The 20,240-nt window shown below is 47.2% G+C and overlaps 1 protein-coding gene across 8 annotated transcripts in view; it reads right to left on the bottom strand.

The window, feature by feature from the left end:
• ARNT (aryl hydrocarbon receptor nuclear translocator) overlaps positions 1 to 20,240 on the bottom strand; it is a 41,909-nt gene continuing 21,669 nt past the window's right edge. For 2 of the 8 annotated variants that reach the window (XM_008170317.4, XM_008170318.4), the window contains 17 exons: positions 19,863 to 20,076; positions 19,491 to 19,704; positions 18,864 to 18,963; positions 18,186 to 18,251; positions 17,039 to 17,124; positions 16,408 to 16,484; positions 15,615 to 15,749; positions 13,339 to 13,413; positions 12,320 to 12,471; positions 10,258 to 10,368; positions 9,626 to 9,701; positions 8,918 to 9,041; positions 8,128 to 8,227; positions 7,295 to 7,445; positions 6,289 to 6,448; positions 5,502 to 5,650; positions 1 to 4,696 (listed from right to left, as the gene is read on the bottom strand). In XM_008170317.4, coding sequence (XP_008168539.2) covers positions 4,607 to 4,696; positions 5,502 to 5,650; positions 6,289 to 6,448; positions 7,295 to 7,445; positions 8,128 to 8,227; positions 8,918 to 9,041; positions 9,626 to 9,701; positions 10,258 to 10,368; positions 12,320 to 12,471; positions 13,339 to 13,413; positions 15,615 to 15,749; positions 16,408 to 16,484; positions 17,039 to 17,124; positions 18,186 to 18,251; positions 18,864 to 18,963; positions 19,491 to 19,704; positions 19,863 to 20,076 — 2,080 coding nt within the window. In that variant the 3' untranslated portion in view covers positions 1 to 4,606. Of the gene's footprint in view, positions 4,697 to 5,501; positions 5,712 to 6,288; positions 6,449 to 7,294; positions 7,446 to 7,847; positions 8,228 to 8,917; positions 9,042 to 9,625; positions 9,702 to 10,257; positions 10,369 to 12,319; positions 12,472 to 13,338; positions 13,414 to 15,614; positions 15,750 to 16,407; positions 16,485 to 17,038; positions 17,125 to 18,185; positions 18,252 to 18,863; positions 18,964 to 19,490; positions 19,705 to 19,862; positions 20,077 to 20,240 lie in introns of all 8 variants that reach the window. The other 6 variants (XR_010594044.1, XR_010594046.1, XR_010594047.1 and 3 more) reach the window with 4 other exon arrangements.

The following is a 20,240-nucleotide window of genomic DNA, read 5'->3' as shown; positions in this document are numbered from 1 at the left end:
TTTTAAAAAGGAAAAAAAATATCTTCTTGTAAAATCTGTGCTACATATAATTATTTGCAACCTCTGTCACAACACAAAGTCTTCAGTACAGAACATTTAAAAAAGAACAAACGTTTAGCATCTCCCGTCCCCCGCCCCTCCCCAACCAAACTGTACAATAAAATACTCACATTTAAAAATATTTGATTATCAAAAACATGACTCAAATGAAAGTCAACCTTTTTTCAGTTAGCCTACCGGATTTTTTGTTTTAATAAGACATTGCGCCTCCTTTGCATCCAGAGCAGGGAAGGAAAAGAACCAACGATAATTTCACGCAAGCCCTTTTCACCTGCATGGCAAAAACGGAGCTCTTTTTTGGTTTCTAAGCGGGGCTGCCAGGTGACACTTCAGTTAGGTCGCGGTGTAATCTGCGGGCACATGGGGTATACTACATGTGTAGGGTCCGGGTGTCATTCCACAGGAGGGGTAGCACAACCGGCCACTCCCATGGGATGTAAGATTTCACAGGATCAGGCTCTTAAAGCCTCATCCCTGCACTGATTTAATTCCAAGGAATGCAAGGTCAAACCCCAGGAAGTCTGAGCTCTAAGAGGAGAGGGGCTTCCCACCAGAGCTGCTGAATCCTCCCTACAGACTATAAAGTACTAATATGGACCCCAACATTGCAGTATTGGATCACCAAACTAAGCCCACCACCATCAGGGGTTCCCCAAGTGTGTTACACGTACCCCTGGAAGTACGCGAGACATCTCTGGGGGGTACGTGGGAGAAATTGTAGATTTTATTTATTGCATTTTCATACCAGGCGACTCAGATGAAGCTTTAAAACTCTGTGGGAATTTGTTATATAAAATACGGCAGTTAATTTAACTTCAAGATGTACCAATGAGAACACAGATGCTGATGTACAGAGCCCTCACCTCCAATCACGATACAGTGCGGGTTCAGTTGCTTAGCAACTGTCCAATCTAACTGAGCTCGGAACTTAGGATGGTTTTTTTTCGGTTGTGTGTGTCGCACCATGACTATATCTGTAAGTAACGGTGAAATATGGACAGATGGCTCAAGACAGGTAGTGTTAAGAACAAAGTATCAGTGCCGAGAAGGGTAGGGGTTTACAGGCAGCTGGTAGATCTGAAGAGGGTAGGCAATAAGAAAAGTTTGGGAACCTCCAGTCTAGTGGATGGCGAGGGCGCTGTCTGAATCCCACTGCATTAAGGTGCCGTGAGCTAGGAGCCCGGTGTAGGTTCTGGGACTCTCGTCCCACACAACAGCGCCGAGTCAGTGACGTGTGTCCTTTTGTCCCCTGCGGGCAACACACAACGAAAGGGCCCACGACTGAGCAACAAGAATGGGGGCAACACTACCTCCTGGGGAAAATGGTCCCCCCAGGTCAGGGCTGAGGGGGCTCAAGCCATCATGGTGGCAAGTTTCCCTTGGCAAGGGCCATCATCTCGGCTTAAGAGCCAAGTTCTCCCCCTTGGTGGTAGCAGCCCAGCTAAGAAACAAACAAACCTGGTCACCCAGGAGTTATGAATGTGATGGTGGAGAAGGTCGTTACCCAGCTAGCAGGAGCTCGTCTGGCCATGCATGTGCCCTGCTCTCTGCCAGAGAGATGGGAAATTCAGACCACCACTGGAGAGAACTGACTGCAGAAAACAATGCCAAGCAACTGACCTTATTAAGTGGTCTCCCACCCACCGCAAGCCCCAGGAAAGATTCTAGCGGTAGAATGAAAAAAGGTTGAGTTTCTCTTCAATATCGCGTTACAATAGTGTGCATACAGTACATGATTTCTGTAGAAACAGGTTTTTTCCTTATGGCCATATAGTTTCAGAGCATTTGTCAACAGGTTCATTCTGATTTTCAAGGCTAGAGCTGCCTTCACCTTTATGAGACTGGTAAAGTGACTACAGCCTTTACCATTCGGGAGATGTCACAGACAGTTCTAGTCATTTTCACACGCATGCTTCTGCCATCCTGTTGATACAAGTTAACTCACAAGCCCTGCAAATTAACTCACAAGCAGACACTGCCATACTGAGTAGAAATACCTGGGAGAGTTAACACATGACAACTTTACGAAACAGATTTGCTCTAAGCCTGAGAAAACCCCATGGCTCCACAGCCAAAGAGGCTAGTGATAAAGTTATTTGGGAACATGGTGAACTGCCAGAGCTGAAGAGAAGAGCCGAATGCAGTTACTGCTGTTAGCTCAGCTCAACACCCTTATAATCCACCCAGCAGAGAGCAGATTAAGTATATGGGTAAAATTTTCAAAAGCTCATAAGTGATTTAGAAGCTTAAGTCCCATTTTTAAAAGTGACTGTTTGAATCACTTTTGAAACGGGACTTCAGATTTTTTGAAGATTTGACCAAGGTCACTAGTGTCTGAACACTGTTTTAACAACGAAGGCATGAGAATACAGTATAGGTTTGGTTCTTCTAATCCTAGTGTCAATATCATCTCTGGCAGGGTACAGAAAATATTGAAACGTCTCACCGCACTTTACAACAGTTATTCACACAAATGTGTTTTGCTCCAATACTTCCACAGATAGAGGTTACCTGCTCTACAAGTCTAGGAAATCTGCTCTTTGGAGGGTATATGTGAGCTGGCAAAGGTTTCCCCCTCAACACTGCTCCACCCTCACCTGCCCCAAGATCTACTAGTCCGACAAAGACCACACCCTTCCTTTTGACAATCTTGCCATTAGAGCTAGGCAAAATTATTTGCACAAACTATGAAAAATGCAGATTCTGCACCAATGAAACACTTTGAATTTGCATTCAGTTCTCTGTTTTGTTTATAAAAAAAATTCAATGTCTTATTTCATTTTATTTAAAAGGTTGAAATATTAGTTCGAAAGAACTTAGTTTCAAAATTTCCTTTTTTTTTTTTTAAATTCAGAAGCTTGAAAATGCTCACAAATCGAAATGAAATGGTAAATTTGACCCAGCCAAATTTCTTCTTTACTTTTGCAAAATTGCCAACCAGTGGAAATTCCATTATTTGTCTAGCTCTGACCTTACTGGCTGAAGGATGGTCACCCCAGGGCATTCCAGAAGGTCAGCATCCCTAATCTCACTTAACGTGGAGCAGTGTGCATGCTTTAAAGGAACAAGACCAGCTTCCAACAGATTTAATCCTGAAAGAAAAACAGATTTCCCTTTTCAGGAAAGATTCTGGTTTTTCCACCACAGCGTTGGAGAGTTAGTTTCCAAGTGTTGAACCCCACAGCAGACAGATCTACTTACTGAATGCAAGCAGCAAACTCTTGCCATGGGTACTGGTTTCACCATCGCTTTTTAAAAAACAGGGCCAGGAGGGAGCGTGAAGTTTGCCACAAATTTTTCCAGGGAAGGTGCCAGAAAATTTGAACACAAGGCTTGAATCTTTAAGTTAAATACCTGTCTCGCTCGCCTCCATTTTGTATTTTGGCAATAGATCAGCACCTGGCAGTAAGAAGTTCTTTAAGGGATCAGTGAACATCAGACTGGAGATTGCCACTCTGATAGCTGAGTGAAGAGCACAACTCTTGGAAAACCCAGATTCCTTACCCAGAAGCGAGAGAGGCAGAAGAGTGTTTCCAACAGGAGCTGGGCCTACAACTCAGAAATGGAGATGGTGGGAAAGGAGATAAAACTGGTAAAGTTGCACTAAAAGTGCCATGTTAGTCTCAATAGATACACTCAATGAAAACCCGTTTAACACTGGTTTATGGCAGCACTGAAGCCATCAGTTGTGGACTGGTGCATCTAGAAAGCAAAGCTACATATGATTATTTAACACTTTATGGCTCATTATTTTCCCATCTTTAAGTGAATGAAAAATCCCCAAGTTTATAGGTCATGCTAACTAAAATACCCATATTAATTGCACTGTTTATGGAAGAGAGATGGGATTTCAAACAAACACGTTCTTCCAAAGCTAAGCTCCCGTGAACATGGAAGCTTCTCAAACACACCCCGATCACAAGCCGGGGAGCCCGTAATAACTCTACTCTTTCCTCTCCAGAGAGATGACACAAAAGCTTCCTTGCTGAGGTGATCTGCAGTCCCAATGAGAACAGCTGGGTAAACCAAGAAGGATTTGTAATCCCCAGCGTGTTAACCCTTTATACCTCGATCCTAGGGTAACATTTGGGAAAAGGTTCCAACATTTAAGCCGTTACAATAAGTCTTTAAAAAGTCATGGTACAGAAGACTGACATTTTTAAAAAGCACCTCATGAACTTTGGGAGATGCTTGCTGAAGGATCCAGGAGTCTCTCCTCCCAACCCAGTGCACAGAGTAAGCCTCTTGCGTGCATCCCGCAGTCTGTGGGAGTTTCCCTCCTGCACTCTCCAATGCTTCATGAGTCCTGACGCCGCCCGATGAACAATCCCAAGCGTCGTCCACGCAGGGCTGGCAGCATTGCAGAGACCTCGCCTCCTCCTTCGGGACAAGCTTTCCATTCTGGATTCTTGGTTGGAAGTTTCCACCTCCAGGAAGTAGGAAGTGTTTAGAAAGTTCAGGGGGTCTGAGAAAAAAGACTTAGGTGCTTTTTCCTTTACACAGATATTTATATAAAATTTGTGAGGGGGGTTTCGTTTTTTTTATTTTATTCTGAAAAGGCAGGGAACATATTTAAGTCTGGGAATTCTTCATTGCTGTAGTTGGTTCCCTGGTCTCCCAGCATTGACAGCATGTCCTGGAAGAACAAAATAAGTTTTGTATCTGTCCTGTAGTCGCATGTAGGAGCTGGAGCCCCCGTCATGGACTAAGGCCCCATTGTGCTAGGCGTTGTACAAAAACAGAACAGATACTCCCTTCCCCAAAGAGCTTACAGTCTAAAGAGTCCTGCAGACACATTCCAACTGCCTTTCATAGTCTAGATACAAGCTATATTTCTCATACGATCAGTGACTGACTGTAGCTACACACCCGTGGGCGAACGGGCGGGCTGAAACTGACAACCGGACCCTGTGGAGTGCACGATGCAGAGGAATCCTGCGAACAGTCATTATGGGGCTGTACTTCATTTTGAAAACCCAACTGTTCCCTCTCTCCACAGAACAGGCCCAGCTCAGGCAGCAACACGAGCTCTGCACAGCGCCTCGCCAGGAGGCCTTAGCCCAGTTATGGACAAAACGCCTCAGAGGGGAGGTCAGTCTGCGGCCACTTTTGTACCTCCGAGACTGATGAGTGATGATTCAAGCCGATTCTGGTGGTGCTGGGTGAAGTGGAATCCTGTCCACTGGAACAAGTCAGGCCCCGCTGGGATCCCAAACTCAGCCAGTTTCAAACCAGCTACCTAATAGAAATGAACAGCTCCAGATCCCTTGACCAGTTCCTCCCCAGTGATCCAGCCCCACTTGGGATTATTACAGCTTTCACATCACGCTGGCCACGGAGCTTGCACTCTAGCCAACTTCCTGCGCTTTTGTGAACCAAGCCCATACGTTCCCCCAGGATTTACAGCCCTCCCTCAACAGGTTACGAAAACGTCATCTTACTGGGAAGACCTCAGGCTGGCTTGGCTGCTGCTGCACGTGCTGCTCCGCAGAGCTCCGCCCGTGGTGCTGTCCTGGCCACTGAGGCCACATGCCAACTCCTTCCGCTGTCCGTGTCTGGAACTGGGCTGGGGTCTGCCCGGTTTCAGTGGCTGTTCAACAGAGTAACAAGGTCAGTGAGTTGTGTCCACAGAAGAGTCTCTACCCAAGAGCCTTTAAGGGTCAGTAAACACAAGCACTGGCTGGTCAATGGTATTGCTTCAGGCGGACAACTTAGTACGGTAATAACGCGGAGGGGGCTTCCAGGGCCCAGCCACTTAACAGCAAAGGAAATCTGATCTTGCAATATGAAGGATCCATCCCTGATATTGTCCAACCAGCTCTGGACTGAATTTCTGGCAAGGTCAGGACAATGGGATTTGAGTGGCTCCTTCCAACTCTAACCAACCTGTGACTTTTTAGGAGTCCCTTCTTCCCCCCCCCCCCCCCCCCATGCTGCAGCGGTTTGGAGTCTCTTCGGTTTGCGTCACCCCTTGCTCAACAAGGACAGCTGGGGGAGAGGAGAGGCAGGAATTCAGGTTTAGAACTGACACTAGTAGAGCATCCATGACATTTTTACAAAAACAACAGACAAAGGACGTGGGGTGATGCATCTGCCCCAAATTTGGCCCTAACCCTATCTTGAAGCACAAATCCAAACAAGCCTCTTTTTAAAGGAGATTTTTATCCTGGCCCCACCCCCACAGCAAGATCCTACGTATATTCCTTGTGCGACATGAATGACACTTACCAAAGCCTGTGCCGCGGCTGGCGAGGGCTGGATAAGCAGCCCTGCCCGGGGAGGCTGTGGAACCAGGTGTTGACATGGGGCTGAAGGAGGAAGGGGTGCCTTGGAAACTCCCCATTCCAAATGAAGGGGACCGAGTCTTTGCGGTCTGGGAAGGCACTTGCTAGAACGGCAACGAGAGAGAAGTAAACGCTGTATTTATTCTGCTCTAAATCTGAAAACGGCGCAGGGTGCTGGACTGACCCAGCTCCGGTGAGTGACGTTCCCTAGCTACAAAGAAGGTACAGCATGTGCATTGCAAGCTTCTCCCTGCCAATCTGCCCCAGCCCGGCATCTGGAGGAACTCTCTCTATACCTGAGCGCCTTCCAGTCATGCATTAAGCAACACATCTGTCACATATCTGTTCTCTCCCCAGACGGAGAAGGATGTACAGTGAAGTGCCTTGGTTTAGTGGGGGATTTCTTTTGGCTTTTATAAATATACCTGTTGCTATGCATTTATCTAACAGGAAAGGCCAGGTCAGAGAAATGCACCTTGCCCTTGGTGTGGAAGGAGGGGAGCTTTAGGATGGGCCTTCGTTCCTGGGGGAGTTCATTCTCGTCTGGGACCGGCCCCTGCGGACGTTCTGTCTCCTGCCCAGACAAGCTCTACTCTTATTGCTGATTGTGCCAGAGGGGCTCCGGTTCGGCACAATGATCGAGCAATTGTTTTCAGGGTGGAGGTGGAGAAATGATCTGGACCAATTCACCCAAAAGCAGCTGCTGGGATTTCAGCTATTAAGGGATGGCGATCGCTGTCAAACGGGAGTTGTTGAATGCATCCACCACCACCCACTCCACGTGCCAGGGAAATTTCTCCCCTTTGCTATTCAGAAGTCAACCCCGTCAGAGCACTTGAACATTACATGCTGCTAACGAAAGAGCAATTCTCGTGACGGCAAGGTGTGGGTTTGTTTGCAAACCTGTATCCCTTGGGAAAAGGCTCCCTGGGCATTCTGAGAAACGTTACCTGTGCCGTGAACGACGGTCGCGTCGCTGACACCCAGTTGGTTGCAGTGACTGGAGTGGTACTGGAGTGGCGAGAAATCTGTGCTAAAATCTGGCCTGCTGAAGCAGGCTGCTGCTGGATGATGTTGACAGGGGGGGCCATGCTACTGCTCCTAGAATAGAAGAGAACAGGCTTTAAAGAGTTAGCCCAGATCTAACAATTGCCACTAGATGTGCCTTAGGAGGCATTACCAGCATAGGCAGACAGGTACGATGCATCTGGAGGTAATCTACAATGCCCACACAACTTCTATACCTCAATTACAAAACAAGAGCGTGTGCTGGGCTGGGACGCTAGCCCAACTTGGAGATGATGTTGACGGAGCATGCACGTCTGCCGATGCGGTCTGTCCATTTGTAGTAATATTCCCACCAGCGTCTAGCTACTGTCTGGCAGGCAATTAATATAAGCAAACATGCAAAACCAAATGGCTTCAATGAACGAAAAGACAATGGCGTCTGAGTACTAGGAACACCCTGGCACATGTTTCTTAGGGGGTTTGGTTTAAACTTGCATTTTAAGAACTGCAGGCATATTCCATTGTGATATGATCCAGCACTTGCAACAAACAGTCAATTCTGGTGCATTGGGAGTCCCCTTTAGCGCAACAGTCTGTTCATTCTGGATGGTTATTACAGTCCAATTATCTTTCAGCAGCGGCCAGACACCACAAAGCACTGTCACCCTTCGTTTCTTCTGTTGCCCCTCCAGAAAACTAAGCCTGGACAGACAGAGCAGAAAGAGAAAGATACAATTCACAGCAACCCGACCCCAGTCCAGAGCACCAGCTTCACCTGAAACTTTCGGTGGGCCGCGCAGGAGTGAAAGTGTTTCCCTGGGGGAAGAGCGGCTGATTGGCCGGTACTGTGCTGGCAGGAATGGCTTTGCTCGGATCTGTGAAAGGAAGGCAAACAGGTTAGAGCCCATGACAAGGCAATGCTGATGGAGGGAGGCCAAGACAAAGGCTGTTGGCAAGGGAGCTAAACGCCTGAGCTCTCCATGTCAAGTTTGATTCTTTGGCTTAAACGGCTTGGCTAGATAAGGGACAGTCTTGTTAGAGACATTACCCAGACTCAGCCCGCAGATGGTGCCTTAACAGCTTATTAATTTGATTTCCTCTCAATTTTCTAATAAGCTTTGCCTTAAGATCTTTTCGGGGCTTAGGACATTCACTGTTGTCTGTTCTGAGTCACGGAAAACAAATCTGCTCTCTGGGGATAGGCAGAAGGGGTTGTGAGGAGATCCCAGACCTGGGACACTTGGCCCAAGGCATAGGGCAAAAAGACTGCCCCTGCCCTCCCGAAGCGTTGCCAAGATGCTGACTGCAGTGAGGAAGGCACTGCTGGGAAGGCAGCAACCGGGGGAAAGGTTAGAGGCAGACTGGTGGGTGAGTGGGATGCCAGAGACATTCCTGTTCTGCAAAAGAAGGGACTGCTCTCTCCACTGCCACTTCAGCCCCTGTCCCTAACACTAGGACCATTTAAACAGAACAAGTGAGGATACCAAGCCAGGACTAAGATCGAGGAACAGAGTCAACTGAACCTCTAGGCTAACTCCGCAATCTCTGCACACCACGATCCCTACCTGTATTGATACCGGAGTAGATTTCACTGAACCGCGGGTCCCTCTCCTGACTAAACAGAGCCTCCGTTTTTTCCAGTGGCTTGCTGCGTTCTGGGCCAGCAGCCGTCACGGGCTGGACAGCAACCTGGATCACAGGAGGGAGATATAAGCACAAGCACCCAGCGGGTAAAACAGAGGGCAAAGGCAGGTTGCCTATGAGATTACAGAGGAAGCCACTTAGGAACCTACTGCCTATGATAAAGAGCAGAGGGCATTTGTTGCCTGGCTTTTTACATACACCTTGGTCTGCAAGGTGCTTTAGCGCAGACTCAATGTCCACTTGGATTGGTCCAGACTGATGGTGCTGAGCGTATTGATGGCTCAAAAATAGGGGGTGCACAGAGGCGGTTCTCAGAGGGATATGGGCACCCCAAGCAGAGGGACTGAGCACCAGTGCACTCAGAATTCTGGAGGCAGCTTTGCCCTGCCCTGCCGGAGAGGCTGTGCCAGCACACCTGATGGAGAGATGAGGGCATCACTCATGCAGGGCAGGTGGCAGGCCCAACTCTGTCCTCTCAGAAAGTCACAACATGGGCTCTAGTGAAACCCAGCAACTCAGACTCCCAAGCGGTGGCCTCAAGTGACTGCTCTATGGGCCAGTTTTCATCAACAGTCAGGAACGGATCACAACACACAGACCAAAGACCATCAAGATCCCTGCTGATTTACCTGCGAGTGGTCATAACCAGACAGACTCTCTCTTCCTGGGACCACGTCCAGCGCAGTCTGTTGGGGCTGCTGCTGCCTAAAATAGAACGTGAATGTAATAAGAACTGGGTCTTGCTAAAAACAACCGAGCCCTGACCCGCCGGCAGCCAGGAATTTGAGTGTCTCTACAAAAGCAAGCAGGACTGCTACAGTACAACTGGAGATTCTGCCTATGCTCAAGCCCCATCAGAAAACCCCAATATTTTCCAGCACGACCAGATTAAGACTCCACCCTGCAAAAGGAAGTTTCTGCGACAGAGGCTCACAAGCATCAACCATTCAACTCTCTTGTAAGCAATCCATCTCCTGCATGGCCCATTGGACTCCAGCAGATCAGCTATTCTTCTTTTCCGCTCATTTAAAAATTAATTACCAGTTCAGCATTAGCCCTGCTACTTAACTAGGTCGGCTGATTGCTGTAATAAATATTTTGGAGCTCTTGACTCAGACCTTTAACCCTAGAGTGTCTGTTCCTTTGGCAAAGAGCAAAGTAGGGGTGAGATGAGAGAACTGACAGGTCTATAAAAACAAGGTGGCCAGGTAGGGGAAGAGAGGAGATGACCAAAGTTAAAGGCACGGTAGAATCCTCTCACCTTGACGCCAGCTGAGCTGTGCCCATGTCCAGGGGGAGGCTGACATTCTGTCCTTGCTGTGGCCGCTGCATCGAGTTAGACACAGCAGGCCGAGACTCCTGGCTTGAGTTCCTTAATGTTGTTTAAAAAAAAAAAAGGGGGGAGAGAGAAAAGGAAGGGTGCAAATGTCAGTTACTGTCCTTTAAAATTTGCCTTTTTTGGTTCAGTCGTGGGTCCGAGAGCCTCATCTTTGCAAAAGCCCGATGAAGTCAATGGACCGATCTGCAAACTTCAACAGCCTTTGAATCAGACATCTAATGGGATACACAGCTGGGATCCAAAGGGCACTAGCCCCCCCTCTCCCCAACATACGCAACAGGAAGAAGAGCTGCTATTAAATTTATATATGCTGGAAGCCTCAGCAGTTAGATACAGCTCAAATAATCAGCACTCCCAAGGTTACCAGGCCTAAAACATACATGACTTACCATTTGAGACAGTAAATAAATCATGGCTCGAGCAGGATGCCCTCAGTAAGGGGCAACTGTTAAGCCTAATATAAACGCTGAAAGTATCCTCTGGGCTCTGTTTCGGTCTAGTCGTGAAGCCTGTATAGCGGAATGCAACTCAACTTTAACAAGCTTTCCCGTAAGGTAGAAAAATCTGATACATCTCAACATGTGTTTTAAAAGCTGTTGCTTCTGCCCAGCAGAGAGTACTTGGGTCTGTGAAAAATAAAGCGAAGCACAGTGCACACAGCAAAGAGCCTGGCGGCTGGAGTGCACCACATGCTATCCGCTGCACAGCTGTGCTTTTCTGGTCTGAACTTGAGTGGTATAGTTGGAAGCTGGCGTATGGAAATGGGAATGGATTTATGTGGACCGAATAAGAGGAGGAGAGAATACGATCAAAGAGATGCCTCTAATGCCAGGAAAAGCTAAGTGCACATCAGAAACGTGATTAGAATACAGATTCTTGGATCCTTACGCCATGCTCACATCATGGTGGTCTAGAACCAAAGGGAAGCCCCTCGAGGGACCGAATTAATATTGCTCTGAATCTTTTTAAGGGAGTCTGATTAGAATGGGTTTCTCCTGCTGGTGGGTGGATAAGGTGCACTGCTGACTGCACAGCGTGATTGAGAAAGGTCCAGAAGGGACCCTGAACATCCAACTCAACCGCTGCCCTCTTTGTCCACGAGCACAGATGGCCTGGCTTGCCTCTTGTCCAGCTGGGCAGACGTCCTGTAAGGCCAATATTAGCTCTGCAATTACAAGATACGTGCCTGCCAGACTCGAGCGTTCCCTCTCAGGATCTCAAGTGCTAGGCCTGCACTAAGAGCCTTGTGCTCCCCCTAGGAAGAGGAAGCATCCGTCCACTACCCACGATGGAGAGCCAACTATGGCACAGTATTGCCACGCCACCACGATGGCCAAGAAGGGAACGGGTGGTGGGTCGTGAAGATAGTAACAGAGAGAGCACAATTTTTACTGCAGTGTCACAATTAGGGGAGATTCTTTCCTGACTCTAGGATGAGCTGCTGAAGCAAGCAGACAACGCCAAAGTCAATATTTACTTTCTGGTGTCAGCTGAGGATTTTCCAGCTCACATTCAAACGGTGGCTTTTAAAATTCAGTCCCCAACCTACGCACGCCTCGTCCTGCTGCCATGGAAGCCAAGTGCTACATTAAAATACATTCTCCTAGTATTAACACTCCAAATGCAGATATACAGCCTGAAGAGTCAATGCACCACCAGCAAGTTCAGGAGTTAACTGAATTTTGACAGCTCCCTAAACGCCCAAGTGAGCATCCAACAGAATTCCATTTTATGCATATTAAAAGCATTTCGTAGCAGGCACTGCACCACTGTCAGGATACTGCCCAGTGTAGGGAGTGACTTTTCAGGAAAGCACAGAAGTTTGGGGTGGGGAGGGAGAAAGAGGGGGTGATGGTGGGAGAACCCGAGCTCATAAAGCATCCGGTATGCGTAGCTGGTCATACGGGGAGGCACTAGGTCAGGCAAAGTGCACATGCTATCGCTGAAAGTGCTCATGGGTTGAAAGCCATTGCCATGTACATACTTAACGTTGGTGTTGGTACAGATGATGTACTCAATCTCATCTGAGTAGGGGTTCTGGAAGGTAAAGGAGCTGGTTCTCATCCAGAGCCATTCACGGTTTTTGGACCGGAATCGGAACATGACTGACAGAACCTGGCCTTTTAACTTCACCACCTAGAAAAATTTAACGCCATCAGTAATACCTGATAAAAAGAAGACGTTTGAGAACAGTGTTGTTTATAAGCAAACACCCACCCTGCTAGCAGCTGACTATGGCATTCTTTGTCGTAAGGCTACAATATTGTACCTTGGTTCCCAGCCACAATACAACTACTCTATTCTTTTAAACTCTTTTTATATTCCTCCAATGGTCTGACTTCCCAGGATGATGATATGGGAGTGGAATGTAGCATTTTCTTATGCCTTCAATTAATGCTCTTTGCAGCAATGGAATATACGAAAATAAGAACAAAAAAGTTAATTTCTCCAGCAACCAAAGATTGTCTGCTGTTTATGATTCTTACTATTGGGTCAAACGAATGAGGAGCTGCTTTTCAGAATCATCAGTAGTGGAGTCTTTCCTGCCCTGTCAAGTCAAGTGCCCTCAGAGGAGAGAGTAATAACAGCAGGAGGGCCAGCAAGCCACATCCATTTAAAGTTCAGACACCAGTTCATCTGCCTTGCCATGCGTAAGGTGTCCAAACACAGCCACTGAAGCATGGCCTTGATGTCAAGACTTTGTACTCACATCTCTGGTCTCAGACAACTAGCAGCAAAAGGAGGAATTCAAAAATAAATTAGACACGCAAACCCACCCAGTTTAATTTTGCATGTTAGTAAGTTCTCTTGTGTTTAAAAATCTATTCAAATGTATGCTACTCAGTAACTGAGAAATTTAAGGCCAGTGAGGTGTGATTCCTGCCTTGATAAAAATCTAAACCAGTTTAGTTCCACTGCACAGCAGACGGCCAATAGGAATATTGGTTTACGAGCTGTGATGCAGATCATCTTGTAAGCAGCCAAGGTGGCTAAATATATTACCTGTTGAAAGCTGTCTCGCAAAAGCTGCTGGTCTTCTGGGTGGCAGAAATCCACAACATCTTTCCCCAAGAGTTCCTAATTTTGAAGAGGAAAAGAAAAAAAAAGTCTCCATTTAATAAGCAGACTCCCTGCTTTCGGCCTGCTCGAATAGCTCCACTTTGGACTAATGCTTACAACTCCCACATACAACTCTCCAAGACAAAAACATCAGGTCATCCACCTATTTTAGGAATTGATGCACTTTTACAAAACACAGCACCACAGCAGCTGACCCTGATGTTTAATCTGTAACTCAGAAGTGGAGTCGAAGACCTTGCTGCAACCAAATTTGCTCTAAATATATGCCAGATCCACCTCCCTCCACTGATCTGTGTTACACAAGAATGGCCACACTGGGTCAGACCAATGTTCCATCTAGCCCAGGGTCCTGTCTTCTGACCATGACCAATGCCAAATGCTTCCAAGGGAATGAACAGAACAATTATTGAGGGATCCATCCCCTGGCAGTCTCAGACTCTGGCAGTCAGAGGCTTGGGGACACCCAGAGCATGGGATTGTATCCTTGACATCTTGACTAATAACCATTGATGGACCTATCCTCCGAATTCTTTTTTTGAATTCAGTTATAGTTTTGGCCTTCACAACATCCCCTGGCAATGAGTTCCACAGGTTGACTGTGCGTTGTGTTAAGAAGTACTTCCTTTGTTTTAAACCTGCTGCCTATTAATTTCATCGTGTGACCTCAGTTCTTGTGTTTCATGAAGAGGTCAATAACACTTCCTTATTCACTTTCTCCACACCAGTCATGATTTTACAGACCCCTGTCCTATCCCACTTCAGTCGCCTCTTTTCCAAGACGAATAGTCCCAGTCTTTTTAATCTTTCCTCATATGGAAGCTGTTCCACACCCTGGCATCATTTTTGTTGCCCTTCTCTGTAGCTTTTCCGTTTCTAATATATATTTTTGAGATGGGGTGACCAGAACTGCACCCAGCATCAAGGTGTGGGCATACCATGGATTCATATATGGCATTATGATATTTACTGTCTTATTATCGATCCCTTTCCTAATGGTTCCTAACATGGTTCGCTTTTTTGACTGCCGCTGCACTCAGAGCGGTTCTTTTCAGAGAACTGTCCGCAATGACTCCAAGATCTCCAGTGGTAACAGCCGATTTAGATTCCATTTTGTATGTACATTTGGGATTATGTTTTCCAATATGCATTATTTTGCATTTATCAACATTGAATTTCATCTACCATTTTATTGCCCCGTCACCCAGTTTTGTGAGATCCTTTGTTACTCTTCGCAGTCTGCTCTGGACTTAACTATCTTGAGTAAATTTGTATCATCTGCAAACGTTGCCACCTCACTGTTTACCCCCTTTTCCAGGTCAGTTATGAACATGTTGAACAGCACTGGTCGCAGTACAGATTCCTGGGGGACACCGCTATTTACCTCTCTCCATTCTGAAAACTGACCATTTATTCCTCCTAACCATTGTCTCCTGTCTTTTAACCAGTTACTAATCCATGAGATTACCTTCCCTCTTATCCCATGACTGCTTACTTTGCTTAAGAGCCTTTGGTAAGGGACCTTGTCAAAGACTTTCTGAAAGTCCAAGTACATTATACCCACTGGATCACCCTTGTCCAGGTCTTTGTTGACACCCTCAAAGAATTCCAGTAGATTGGTGAGGCACGATTTCCCTTTACAAGAGCTGTGTTGACTCTCCCCAACAAATTGTGTTTATCTAGGTGTCTGATAATTCTGTTCTTTACTATAGTTTCAACCAATTTGCCTGGTATTGAAATTAGTCTTACTGGCCGGTAATTGGCAGGATCACCCCTGGAACCTTTTTTAAAAAATTGGTGTCACATTAGTTATCCTCCAGTCATTTGGTAATTAAATTGATTTAAGTGATAAGTGACATACCACAGTTAGTAGTTCTGCAATTTCATATGTGAGCTCCTTCAGAACTCTTGGGTGAATACCACGTGGTCCTGGTGACTTATTACTGTTTAATGTATCGATTTGTTCCAAAACTTCCTTTATTGACACCTCAATCTGGGACAGTTCCTCAGATTTGTCACCTTACATCTGTTTTCTAAGCAACTAGTGGAGCTGAAATTGATGGCTGGTTCAATACCTAACCACTAATTTGTTTTAGCTCAGTTCTATCAGACAACTGAAGTCATGACATGTGGAGCAAGGAGGAGGGGAAGCCGGTTTGAATTGCAGCAGTCTACATTAGGAAGCTTCTACCGTTTCTCACCTGTGGTTGGTAGCCAACTGTAGCCACGCAGCGGTGATCTACGAAGGTGAAAAGGCCTTCGGTGTTGTGTCGGGAGATGAACTCAGTTGGCTGACAAACGTTGTTCAGGTCTGTGCAGTTGGGTGAGCTAGTGACCTGAAAAGCAAGACAGATTTGGATTCAGGTTTAAAGAAAGCCACTCAGAAGTGCAAGTATGCCCTCCCAGCCAACATATACAATAGGTGCTTGTCCTGGTTGAACAGAATTTTCTCCCACTGAACCATGAAGCGGGCATCTCTGCTTGGAAAGGAACAGGTGGCAGATATTAAATAGGAATGTCTCTAAGGTATGTCAGACAGGTGGAATAAAGCTGCATCTGAGCCCAGGTAAATCCATACCCAATTCAAAGACTAATTAAATATTTACCAACATTTATACAGCCCTTTGCACATTTCCAAAGGGCAGTGATGCTCACAACACCCCCATGAGTTGAGATGCCAGCATGAGATAGAGAGCAGGAATTGTGAAGCCAGATGGGGCATTCAGTGCACTTGCTGGCATGGCAGTCCCCAGAATGCACCTGGCAGGTTTCAGAGTGCTGGGCTGGGCTTGTGGGAAATCCACCATTAAGTTTTATTCTCCAGAGATTTATTGTGTTTGCTTTATCTAGACCCACAAATGACATGGCTGGGAGGAAAGGAACATAGGCTGCATGGAGAGAATATACTGCTCAAGACCCTTGGAGAGAAAGGAGGAAGGTGGTTTAATTCTCATCATCACCACATTCCCACTGAATGACAAAGTTTCTACTCACCTGTAGTCTGCCAATGGCCACAAGGCAAAATTTGCTCCCCTGGCCAGCATCCGGGTCATCGTCTGGCAATGAGACACCTGAGACAAAAGACAAGAGAATGTTTAAGGAATTACAGCATGACAAGCGTACCAGAAGGCCCTAATCCCACACAGGAAGCAGCAAGAGAAGAAGCTCCAATTTCAATATTTCACACCTAACTGTCATTTTGTTGCCAGTCACTTTCTCCTAGTCAAAAGGGTTTGACAGGCTAAAAACATTCAAGTTCAACACCTGTGCAGTTTTCAACTTTCTCAAACTGTTATATGAAAGTCAAAGGGAAGGATAATGTGAGTCTCGTTTCAGCCCCAGGTTCTCTAGACTCTCTCTGGGCTGTGTTCTGAAAGCGAGACCCACTCTCCTGACCACCAGGAACATCCCATCCTTCTATAAACCCTCAGACCTATAGGAATTGATTCAGCAGAGTTCGGTACCCTTTTTAGTTCTCTCTGAATTTTGAAATGTGTCTCCAAACACCCCTGCTTAGCAACATGGGCAGTCTGAAAGCAAGAACAAGAACATGCAAACACCACAGATTAGCTTAAGAGCAGACTTGGTAACTCCAATATTTCAAGGAGCTGGCGTGATTCCTTACCTGCTGGGGGCCAGGCTTTTATATACCCTGTGCAGTGCACCACCACGTAATGGGGCTCCCCGTCTTTCACTGCACCCAAGCCGCTCCTAGAGAAGACAAAACAATTAAGATTATTCTCTTTATGTTTAAGAGGCTCCGCTTATTTTGGATTCTTTAAATAACTGAAATGAAGGGTCTTCAGGGAAGGAGTGTAGTCCCTGAGCCTGCACGCCCAATGACACCTAATTTAGATCCATCGATGGCTGTTAGCCGAGATGGTCAGGGACGCAACCCCATGCTCTGGGTGTCCCAAACAGCTCAGGCTGTCAGACCCGGGGCATGGAGGGTGGGGTTTTCCCAGCTGCAAGCCACACATGGGGCTGACTGCCAATAGGTGATGTACATAATGCCCTAACTACATCGCCCTAAGCGCTGCGCCTCTTGCGGCGGTGAGGTATTACATTGGCGTAGTGGGTGACTTGCATCGTCGGGAGTGACGTCGTAGTATAGACACAGAGTTAGGACGACCTAAGCTGCCTTATATTGACCTAACTCTGTAGTGCAGACCAAGCCTAAGACTCCGACTGCCAGAAACTGGGACTGGATGCCAGGGGATAGATCACTGAAGATCTGCCGTCCTATTTATGCTCTCTGGAGTATCTGACTCCAGCCACTGTCGGAAGACAGGACTCTGGGCTAGACAGACCACTAGTCTGACCCAGTCTGGTCGGTCTTATGTTCTTAAGGTCAGACGCGTGCACAATGGAGTTATTACATGTGCTGTGATTTCCAGGCACTGAAGACATCTGAGCCTGCCTTAATGTCCTTTAAAAGTAACACTGCTTGTTTTCAAAAATCTATTAAAGCCTAAGGGAACAGAATCTCAACCTGTGCTCTACTACTGGAACTTTAATCTATACACTGCATAGAATAATGGTCTGAAGTTTTAATCTGCACATTAACAGTGTCTTGTGGAAAGCGGCATTGCTAAGATCTCTCTCCATCGACTGCGTACATATTTAAGCACTCAAAGGCTGTGCTATACCATCTCATATATGCTTTATGTACCACGCATCCCACGCCGCTCTCAGGTCTTTTTTTTACTTTGTTACTCAATGTGGTGCGAGACTCATACGCATCATCTTTAAACGCGATCGCTGCAGTTTACCTGCATCGGCTCCTCATGAAGCTGAGTCTATTCATGGAGGCTGGATCCACTGAGCTGTTGCCACACCTGGACCAGTCAAGAGGGGAAAAAAGTGTAAAGCCCAATGGTAAAGACTGCAAATAAGATACTTTGCCCTTTTATTCAAGATTCCACAATGCTTCATAAACATGAATTGAGCCCTGGTCTACACTACAAACTTACGTCAGTATAATGAGGTCACTCAGGAGCGTGTGGCAAATCCACACTCCTGAGCAATACCATTACACCGCCTGAATGTTCAGTGTAGACAGTGCTATGTTGATGGGAGAAGCGGACATCGCTACCGCCTCTTGGGGGTAACTAGCCCTACTTTACTGAAGCAGCGGGCTAGGTGACCTGCCCAAGGTCAGAGCAAGTCAACGGCAGAGCGGGAACAGACCCGGAGTTCTCGAGCTGCCTGTGGTTACATCTCAGAGCTGTACAATCCCATTAACACAGGGTGGGAAAAGTAAGTCTGTTTTAGAGCTGAACCCCATTAGGCAAACAGGTTTTACAGAGCCACCTTCCACCTCATCGAACCTGAGAAGGCCGAAAGAGACCGAGAAAAGCTTAACTGCTCGGATATTTGTTAAGCAGCCAGTTCGCAGGTTTAGCCATGGGCTCATGCAACCAGATCGCCTATCGGATTCCCCGTATTACCTCATTCGACAGATGAAGGATCTCCTTGAGCCCATGCACATTCTCATGGATTGTTGGCCTTCCTTCTTGACTGTCCCACTCTTTAGATCAAGGATTCGACCTGAGGGCGGGGGGGGAAAGACAAGCCAAGTGATGCTGTTCAACAGGGAAACTTCTGGGATCGTCACTCGGTATCACCAGGATACACCAGACAGCATACCGGGCACCACTTAATTTTCTACATAACCAGCTTTAAAACAGGACACAGCCGTGCATAAATCCTACGTGAGACTGAAACTAAAGACAGGCTCTTGGTCTGCGTCTTCCTACAGGAGCTGGTCCCCTGCTCCAGAGGCTGACAGCATTATGGTCAGCCCTGATGCTACAGGGGTAAAAGGAAAGGCCTCAACGCTCAAACGGCTCGAGCGGATCCAGGCACATTGTTTAAGGGTTCCTTGGCAGCCCATCCACTTGTCAGACAGAAAGGTAGCGTCTGTCACATGCCCATGCATATTTGAGGATGGAGTGAGAGACTCCATGCTTTAACAGGGGTGTAGTAGCGTGCCCCTCCCAGTAACAGGCCAATGGGTGCACTACAAATTCTGGGAATCATCGGCCTGGCCCAGTTTCCACAGCAGGCTGCTTTACCTGTCAGAGCGTTCTCCGAGGTGGAGAGCTGCTCCCTCAGTTTGTCCACGTCGTCAGGATGCACCTGGTCGTACAGGGTGCTGCTGAACCATTCGGACTGCGGCTGGTTTAGGACGGGAGTCACCGAGTCCGAGACATACACCACCCTTCCGGTCTCACAAGACACTATGAACAGAAAGCCATCGGCTGCTTCCAGAATCAAGTGTTTGAGTTCCTGCATACAGAATAGACACGTTCTTAACCCAGTGGCGAGACAGTCATCACCCACCAGCTGCCTTTAAGCTCTTAGGTCTCCCCCACATTAATCGCCCTCTGGGTGAGCTACCCATTGAGGTCTTTCAGTCTTTCCTTAGAAGCAAAATCAGCAGAGACCTGATCAGTGAGAAAGGAGGGTTTGTAGGTGCCGTCAGTGGAGGTGTTGCCAGTGCCCCGCAAGGACTTCATGTGCGACACAGCCATACGCAAGATAGTCAGTTTGTCAGGCTTGCGAGCCAGGGCGCTGCAGGTGGGCACCATGTCCGACAGCTCCGTGATGTAGGCGGTCATCTTGTTCCTACGCCTGCGCTCGATCTCGCTGTGATTCTCCCTGGGAAAGCAGATGGGGAGAGGTCACCAGAGCCAAACGGCTCAGCTCTTTTGCCTCATCAACCCTTCCTGGGTTCCCGCCAGGCCGGAGCGCAAAACAAAAAGATGGGCCAGGGTCATCAGAAGGGCTGCAAAAGCCTCCCATGCTGGGCATGCATGAAAGAA

Source organism: Chrysemys picta, chromosome 20, assembly GCF_011386835.1.
Source record: "Chrysemys picta bellii isolate R12L10 chromosome 20, ASM1138683v2, whole genome shotgun sequence".
NCBI lineage: Eukaryota > Metazoa > Chordata > Testudines > Emydidae > Chrysemys > Chrysemys picta.
This window is presented reverse-complemented; position numbering and strand designations above follow the sequence as displayed.